This window comes from Benincasa hispida, chromosome 7 (genome assembly GCF_027475165.1).
Source record: "Benincasa hispida cultivar pf3 chromosome 7, pf3_genome.v1.1, whole genome shotgun sequence".
Classification (NCBI taxonomy): Eukaryota; Viridiplantae; Streptophyta; class Magnoliopsida; order Cucurbitales; family Cucurbitaceae; genus Benincasa; species Benincasa hispida.
In genome coordinates, this window is record NC_143484.1 from 4,042,102 (window position 1) to 4,050,777 (window position 8,676).

At 39.0% G+C, this 8,676-nt stretch overlaps 1 protein-coding gene across 2 annotated transcripts; it reads left to right on the top strand.

The window, feature by feature from the left end:
- The first annotated feature begins 848 nt into the window (after window positions 1–848).
- Window positions 849–3,851, top strand: LOC120081885 (elongation factor 1-gamma-like). Of its 2 annotated transcripts, none has more exons than XM_039037061.2 (8): window positions 849–1,074; window positions 1,237–1,283; window positions 1,493–1,642; window positions 1,747–1,807; window positions 1,903–1,955; window positions 2,097–2,198; window positions 2,440–2,953; window positions 3,269–3,851. In XM_039037061.2, the coding sequence occupies exons 1-8, from the start codon at window positions 966–968 to the stop codon at window positions 3,646–3,648; spliced, it is 1,416 nt and encodes a 471-aa protein (XP_038892989.1). In that variant the 5' UTR covers window positions 849–965; the 3' UTR covers window positions 3,649–3,851. The 2 variants fall into 2 exon arrangements, with proteins under 2 accessions (XP_038892989.1, XP_038892990.1); XM_039037062.2 differs by having other exon boundaries at window positions 925–1,103.
- The last annotated feature ends 4,825 nt before the right edge of the window (window positions 3,852–8,676 follow it).

Genomic DNA, 8,676 nt, shown 5'->3' on the forward strand with positions numbered 1-8,676 from the left:
ACATCATTGTCTTGATTTTAGGAGTTTTTGCTTTTGAAGAATATTTTTTCCAATTAGTTTCAAATTTGTCACAAATTTTAGTTGATTACATATTTTGGATTTTGACTTAAAATTCATAATCCCTAATTTCGATGGATTATATGTATGAGTGGAAAGGCCAAGTTTTAAACTTAAAAAAACGACCACCAAAGTCCAAGGAGGCCATATAGAAATATATAAGGAAATCGCGATGGGTAGCAATTTGAATATGTTATTTTGTAGGTGCGTCATCCATATTTGATGTTTCGTAAATATGGCATAAACATCAAATTTGAGTTCTTAATTTTTTTATTACATATTTGTTCTAAACAATTAATTGATAGAGAGAGAAAGAGAGAAAGAGAGAAAGAGAGAAAGAAAGATAGAGAGGGAGAAAAGTGGCAAGTAGCGATCGGCGATCGGCGACCGGATGTACGGTGATCGATAGAAGTAAGCGGTAGGAAGATGGAGTAGCGGTCGGTGACAAATGGTGTGGAGTTGGCGAAAGAGAGATGTTAGGGGAAGAAAGATAGAGAGAGAAAGAGAAAAACGACTACCAACACTTGGCAATCCATGATGTGGAGAGGTTAGTTGTTTGAAGAGAGATGTTAGGAGGAGGGGTCTATTACTTTCGAAGAAGAGGAAGTTCAAGTTTTTTTTTTTTTTTTTTTAATTTTAAATTCTAAGTATATTATTTTAATTCAAGTGTAAGTGTACTAGTTTATTAAGGGACATCAAGTGTATTAAGGAGTATAATTTTATCAAGGAGTATAAGTGTATCAAATGTATAAATGTGTATTCTCTATTTTAAACCGTGGGTTGGGCTTTTTTTTTTCTATTTTTACAAAACTAAAAGATTTGGACTACACCCCTAATATTAAGGGCTTATTTTGCCCATTTTGCAACAATCCCAAAAATATTTATTTAGTTTTAAAATATGTAAATATATGTTTGTGTTGGGAAATTCAGCATCGAACAACAAAACCCTACTCCACTTCCCAACTTCATCGCCTCCCACAGCCTCTCGTGCTTCTGCCACTACGCTCCCCCTCCCAGGTCTCTAATTCTCCAATTCAATCTTCAACGTAATGATTCTCAATTTCTGTGTTTTCTGTTTGTTAGTCAACAAGTTCTTTGCCATCGCGGAAACTACTTCCTTATAATTTCCCTTAACTGTTCATTACTCACTTGGTTCTGTTCGCTTTATTCTGTCCACAGTTCTGAATCTAGAGCGTGGAGCATTTCTCCCTTCAGCCATGGCACTGGTGTGTAATCGATACTTGTATTAATTAATTAATTAATTAATTCTTTTTGCAACCCTGTTCGCCCGATGAGATATGATAAGAATTCTGACAAACTGCCTGTATGCGCTAATTTTTTGGATGATTAAATGTCTATGAATTGCAGTGACAAGAAATTTATCATGAGACTTGAATGTTGCCAATTATGTATGTATGATTTGGGTTTGTTGCAGGTCTTACACGCAGGAAAGACGAATAAAAATTCTTTAAAGGCTCTCATTGCTGCAGAATACAATGGAGTCGAAGTGAAATTGGTCTCAGACTTTGAGATGGGAGTCTCAAACAAGACTCCGGAGTTTATCAAGATGAACCCTATTGGGAAGGTTGCTTTCAATTTTGATAAGCTGAAATTCGTATTGTGAAAATGATCTTGTTTACTAGCTATAGATGAATCTAAAGGTTTAATGAACATTTCTCTTATTTTTAGGTCCCTGTTTTAGAAACGCCCGATGGCGCCATTTTCGAGAGTAACGCAATAGCCCGTTATGGTAAAATGATGTGGACCATTTTCTAAAACTTGGGTTGGTTGACTGATTGTATTTTAAACAATAAAACTGACTTGTTTGTGTATTTGATGATGCAGTTGCACGCTTGAAGGCTGATAGTCCTCTGTATGGTTCATCTCTGATAGATTATGTGAGATGAATTATGTTTTTCTATTGGCATTATTGTTTCTTTTCATAAAATCTTTATTCTTTTTATGTTAAACCTACAGTTTACGACCAGGCAAGTTCTGCTTATTAACTATCATGTTTATTATTGCTGATTGCGTTTCAGGGGCATATTGAACAATGGATTGACTTTGCAACGTTGGAGATAGATTCTAATATTGTGACTTGGTTTAGACCTAGAATTGGGAGAGCTCCTTATCTTCCTCCTGTAAGTAATATTTGTGGCCATTTGATTCTCTTAATTTCTCCGATTCCTTTTCAGCTTGTTTTCATACTTAAATTGCTTCCTTTTGGATTATTTAGCCTATTTCATTGTAGTTTGGTCAAGTCCTAGCTTCTATGATTGCCAACACCTGCATTTTCATTGTCTTTTATGGTAATGTATTTATATCTTGATTAGTGCCCATCTCATATTATTTGATTGCATATATTTTCTTTCCTGAATTAAGGTCGAGGAAGCTGCAATTGCTTCATTGAAGAGAGCTTTGGGAGCTTTGAATACACACCTGGCTTCAAATACGTACCTAGTTGGTCATTCTGTTACACTAGCCGACATAATCATGAGTTGCAACCTGTTATTGGGTTTTACTAAGCTCATGACTAAGAGCTTTACCTCGGAGTTCCCACATGTTGAACGGTACTACTGGACCTTGGCCAATCAACCAAACTTCAAAAAAATCCTGGGTGAGGAGAAGCAGGCAGAGTCAGTTCTTCCTGTTCAATCTGTAAAGAAACCCGATGAATCTTCTAAGCAAAAGCACACGGATGAGAGTAAGAAAGAAGCTAAAAAGGAAGCTGAAAAAGAGAAGCCAAAGGCTGTAGCTGGCGAGGGAGAGGATGAGGCACCAAAGCCAAAACCCAAAAATCCTCTTGATTTGCTACCTCCCAGTAAGATGATTCTGGATGAGTGGAAGCGGCTATACTCGAATACCAAAACCAACTTTCGGGAGGTTGCAATTAAAGGTACGGAACCTTTTCGCTGAGTAATGGTTTGATGATAGAAAGCTTTTCACAACTTTTACAGAAAAGGAACTTTTTCTTCTCTGAGACTAAGCAATCATTTTATTTATTATCTTTAGAGTGCATTCTTATTCTTCAAATTTGATAATGTACCCAAATACATTGCACAATATAGGCTTAAAATTTTCAACTACCCCACCTAGGCGTAAGTTTTTCAACTACTCCACCGATGTTCTAGATAATTTTATTGGTAGCTTGATTTGTGTATTCCTTTCCTTTATTTGCATTTAGTTTCACTACCACTTAAATTTGTTGCAGGATTTTGGGACATGTACGATCCAGAGGGATATTCTCTTTGGTTCTGTGATTACAAGTACAATGATGAGAATACTGTTTCATTCGTGACTTTGAACAAGGTTGGTGGCTTTCTCCAGCGAATGGATCTCGCTCGTAAGTATGCTTTCGGGAAGATGTTAGTGATTGGATCAGAACCTCCATTTAAGGTGAAGGGTTTATGGCTTTTCCGTGGACAAGAGATCCCAAAATTCGTCCTGGACGAGTGCTACGACATGGAACTTTATGAATGGAGGAAGGTTGATCTATCGGACGAGGCACAAAAGGAACGCGTAAACCAGATGATTGAAGATCAGGAACCTTTTGAAGGGGAGGCTTTGTTGGATGCCAAATGCTTCAAGTGATGAAGTAATCATCTTATCTTAACGGGTGTTGTTAGTTTCCTTTTGAGTTGAGAGTTCAAGCATCATTATGGTACATCTTAATTTACGAATCTTTATTTCTGTCAAGTGTGATTAGACAGCTATTTCCCTCAAAAGGAAGAAACAAAAAGGAAAAAAAAAAAAAGAAAATAACAGTAAGTAAAAAAATGTGTGTTTTAGAATCATATTCTCCTTTTTGGTTCATGAAAGTATAAAATAAAAGCTCATGATTTCCACACCACATTAATATATAAAAATGGTATAACCTTTACCTGAGAACATTAATGTTGGTTTTTGACGTGGAAAGTTGAGTTGGATTAAGATTAATTTGTGTACGTAGGGTTAATAAATTTGTATTAGGAGTTTTGAGTTGAGTTCTAAATTGAGTTGGGTTAGGAAGTTTATGTTTGAGTTATAGAGTTGAATTATGTTAGGTATCCTATTTGCAAGATAACAGAAAAGAAACACCCACGAGAAGAGAAAAGAAACACCCACGAGAAGAGAAAATCCGGCACAAGATAGAGCTGCTCGATAAGTTTTATTTATATGCCAATAGATGTGCGGTTACAAGCACCTAACTCAAGACTAAGGATAACAAACACAAAACTCATAAGAAAAGATAAAACCAACCACTTAGCTATGATCGAATTCTTCCTTACCTTCTCCTCTATTGCACCCTCTTTTTTAAAGAAGCCAAAGTGGTCCTTTCAGATGGGTTATATTTCCTTTTTCCGTTCTTGCTCCACTTTCCTTCAAATATTCTTCCTCAATTCCCATTATTCTAGATAATTTCCCTTTTCTACCATTTCTCCTGTATGTATTGATGATTGGAGGTCTAACAATACCGTCCACCTCGAATTGCATCTTGTCCTTAAGGTGGAAATTGGGGAATTGCTTTGTGATCAAAGGGATGGCTTCCCATGGAGCTTCACTCTCTAGCAAGCATTGTCATTGAACCAACCATTCTTTAGCCGCCAGTTCTCCATCCCAACACATATCGAGTACTCTTTCAGGATACAGCTGCAACTCAAACTCCTCAGTGAGTGTTGGATAATGGTGTTGAACTTGAGGGTTCTGACCTAGCTTCCTCTTTAATTGAGAGACATGAAAAACATTGTGTATGCTTGCCTAAAAGGGTAGATCCAGTTTGTAAGCTACCATCCCTATTTTATCTACAATCTTATAAGGTCCATAGTATTTTGGGGATAGCTTCTCACACCTTTTTCGCGCTAGGGACTTTTGGCAATATGGCCTTAGCTTTAAATAAACTTCCTCTCCCACTTCAAAGTGTAGTTCTCGATGATGGCAGTCTACTTGTTTCTTCATTCGATTTTGGGCCACTAATAGGTGCTCCTTTAATGCTGCCAATTCCTCATCCCGCGCCATCAACTGTTGTTCCACCATGTTTTGGATGTTTTCTTCTCGCCATAAGATATTATAGGTGGTGACTTTCTAACAAATACTGCTTGATAAGGAGTGGTCTGGATAGATGTGTGGAACGTGGTGTTATACCACAATTCTGCCCATGGAATCCACCTATTCCACTTGCGGGCTGCTCGTTACAAAAACACCGTAGGTAGGTCTCAAAGCAGCTTCTTTTTAATGCTGTCCCCATCATGGTGAAGAGTTCTTTCCAAAAATGGTTGAGGAATATCTTATCTCGGTTTGATATTATTGATTTAGGAATACCGTGATGCTTGATGATCTCTCTAATAAATAACTCAGCCACTTGTTTTGTAGAAAACGGGTGTTTTAGAGGAATGAAGTGGGCGTATTTACTTAACTGATCCACCACAACCATAATCGAATTAAACCCATTAGAACGTGATAATCCTTCAATGAAATCCATGGTTAGTTCCTCCCAAGTCTACTTCGGAATAGGCAAAGGTTGTAATAATCCGGCTAGACTTAGAGCTTTTGTTTTGTTTCGTTGGCACACTTCACACTGTTCTACATATTGCTTTTCATCTGCCTTCATTCCCTGCCAATAAAGCTCCCCCGCCATTTGCTTATAAGTCCTTAAGATTCAGAGTGCTTTCAGAATTGAATTGTGAAATGTATGCAGTGAAGAAGGTATCAATGAGGACCGTTTTGAGATCACTAACTGGCCTTTGTACAAGAGTTTTCCATGCTGCCAACTATATTTAGGCTTTCCCTTTGGATCTTCCTTTAGTAAGGTAATGATTCTTTGTAACTCCTCATCGCTATCCACTTCTTTCAGGACTATTTCGAGGTCAACTAGGGCCAATGTTAGTGAAAAAAACTCCATTGTGTTGGGTAACTAGTGACGGGAAATTAGAAGTCAAATTATCAACAACTAAAATCCCGTGGACACAATATGCGATGCATGTTCTTAAGATATGCGTTGATAGTCATGCGTTGATGGTCATGCGTTGGACTGATAATGCATTAACGAATGTATGTGATGACCATGCATCCTGTCACAAGTTTTCTTGTATTCACGCCAAGTATAATGCAAACGCAAATTTCTCGGGTGATCCGAGGTTGAACTCAGGGACTTGTAGCAAAATGAATGCGGTGATGTGCATCCGGCGGTTTAAATAAAAGAATGATGGAGGGGTTGCTACGTTAATCCTGCTCCTACTCCTAACTAACAGACAACGCAATGAGAATATGCATGAGAGGTAGAGACACGACAACTCTTGACATGAAATAAATGAATGGGAAAGATAGATAAAATGCGGAGATGTTTTCATTGCAATACTTAAAAGTGACCGCAAGGGCAACCTTAGTCAACGCAAGCCATGCGATCATGCTACACACACTAAAAGCCTAAATCTAGGACGTATGCGGTGTGTATGCATAAATGTCGAGATGACCACATACCGCCACCATATCCTACTTCCTGGACGCAACCATTGTCCTCTTCGTAGGGTGCATACGCTGTGTAATAACAAACAGAGCTTATTCCTAAGTCTCCATTATTGCTTATGCAAACCTAATCTAGCCCTCTCGAGCATCGATTCTAACCTAACTCTCTCTGGAGTCATTAGGTTCTTTCTTTAGACTCTCTCTCTCGAGCAGTTCTAAAGGTGTGATGGGCGCATACATAAGACAATGTAACCGCCTGAACTTTGCTGACCTAAGATCATTCCTATCTTTAGTGAACAATGCATACTTTGCTTAATGCGACCAACCACTTACCCTCTCGGGCAGTTAGTTGTTGCTGACTTTACTCATAGACAAGCGTTGCATCTGCCTATAAACAGGCGTTGCTACAGCTTCACACTAAGCAAATAAGGTTATCTCACACACTCACGCAATGCACACCTCTCGGTGGTTTGCTACATGCTTCATATCTCTAATCCACACGACTAAGTATGCGATACTCTAGCAATCTCACTAAGTTTTGCAATGAAAGTAAAGATGCTAAGTAGAGAAGATGGAGATGGAGTCGAAGGAAACACAGAAATGCATTGAACACAAATTGCATTAATTCCTTAATCACAAAATGTATATAATACAATATAAGAAGAGAGAGGAAAATGAAATGACCGGCTGGAAGCAAAGACTTGCTTCCAGTGGATGTGCATCAAGGCTACCGATGGTGCCATGGATGGGCCGTGGAGCTGACTCTCTCGAGATCTAGCTCCGATCGAAGGCTCTGGTCGTCACTCGAAATGGATGAAGGAGGTGAAGAACTCTCAAGCGTCTTCTCACGCATTTTGTCTGGATCACAAGGATCCACCCTAGGCGAACCTCAGGTGAAAACCTTGGATAACTTGAATTTCTGCTCATCGACTTCTATTTATAGAGCTTGGATCGCTGACAGCATTAATGGACTGCTCTGAGTATGACATTTGGCGCGTTAGTCCTTTTCTGAACCTCTGCGGCTAACGACGTGGCAGGTGAAATGTCAACATCAGCTTTTGATTTTCTCAAGGTAGAGGCGTTGATGCGTTCATTCCACCAACCTTGCGTTGATCCCATTAGTATGTGTTATCGCGTAGCCGCAATCATTCAATGACCACATTCGCTTAATATCGCAACTCTACACGATGACCGCAATCGCTTGACGAGCGCAATTCCCATGTGATGGACGCATACAGCTGATTACTGCAACATCCATGCGTTGATTGACGCGTTCGCCTTTGCGATGGAGTGTTTCTTCGCATGTGGTCGTCTATGCGGTGGTCCAGTTTCCGTATTTGTGTCCACTTCCTGCATTAGCTACAAAAATAAAACATTGAACGCATAATAACACATAATAACGGGTTAGCTGAGATTCTTTAATGCTGATCGATGCAAACTCATTTTCTCATGAATTCCTAGCACAATTGCCGCATATTCTGCTTAACAACCTTCATAATTCTAAGTAAAAGGCCTAAGATGACATGCATTTCTGCATATCATCACACCCCCAAACTTAAAATCATGTTTGTCTTCAAGCATGCGTTATACTCAATAAATTCTAACTCACCTTCATGCTTTCCTTTGCGATGACTAGCTTCTCAGAATATAAATTACACACACCTCTGACCATTATCACAGTGCTCTCCTCCACTTTGGCTGCTTCTGCAAAAAGATCTTTTCTAAGTTTAAAATCCGACAAGCCTTTGCTAAAAAACTTTTATTCATTCACCGCAATTTTGCGTTTAGCTTTTGAGAATGCATTTGTAAAAAATACTTCAAAATTTTGCGATGGCTTATTCAAATGCGGCATTGAACCTAGTTACGCCCTTCGTTTTGGCTTACCCCCACATGTATCATGCGGGCATCCAACTTTGGTTGCGTTCCATATTCAACTCAACTCTTGTCTCGTTTGATTTGGCTTGCGCCGGACAGAGGAGTTGTACTTATGCACTAATCCTGGCGACTTGCCTTCGTTTTGGCTTGCCCCCACGTATGTCATGTGGACATCCAACTTCGAGCAAGTGTCTTTCACAGCTTAACTCTTATCAACATGGGTTCCCATTGCGTTGACAATGGAGTTATTATTCTAACAAACTCGCTTTTTTTTTAATGATCGCAATGCAATGAACGCAATTC

Bases quoted from the DNA above. Each gene is read 5' to 3' on its own strand.
- LOC120081885 (XM_039037061.2), top strand. From the start codon at position 966: ATGTTTGTGTTGGGAAATTCAGCATCGAACAACAAAACCCTACTCCAC. The intron at 1,284-1,492 runs GTGTGTAATCGA...GGTTTGTTGCAG, and splicing joins TCCCTTCAGCCATGGCACTG to GTCTTACACGCAGGAAAGAC. The intron at 2,954-3,268 runs GTACGGAACCTT...AATTTGTTGCAG, and splicing joins TCGGGAGGTTGCAATTAAAG to GATTTTGGGACATGTACGAT.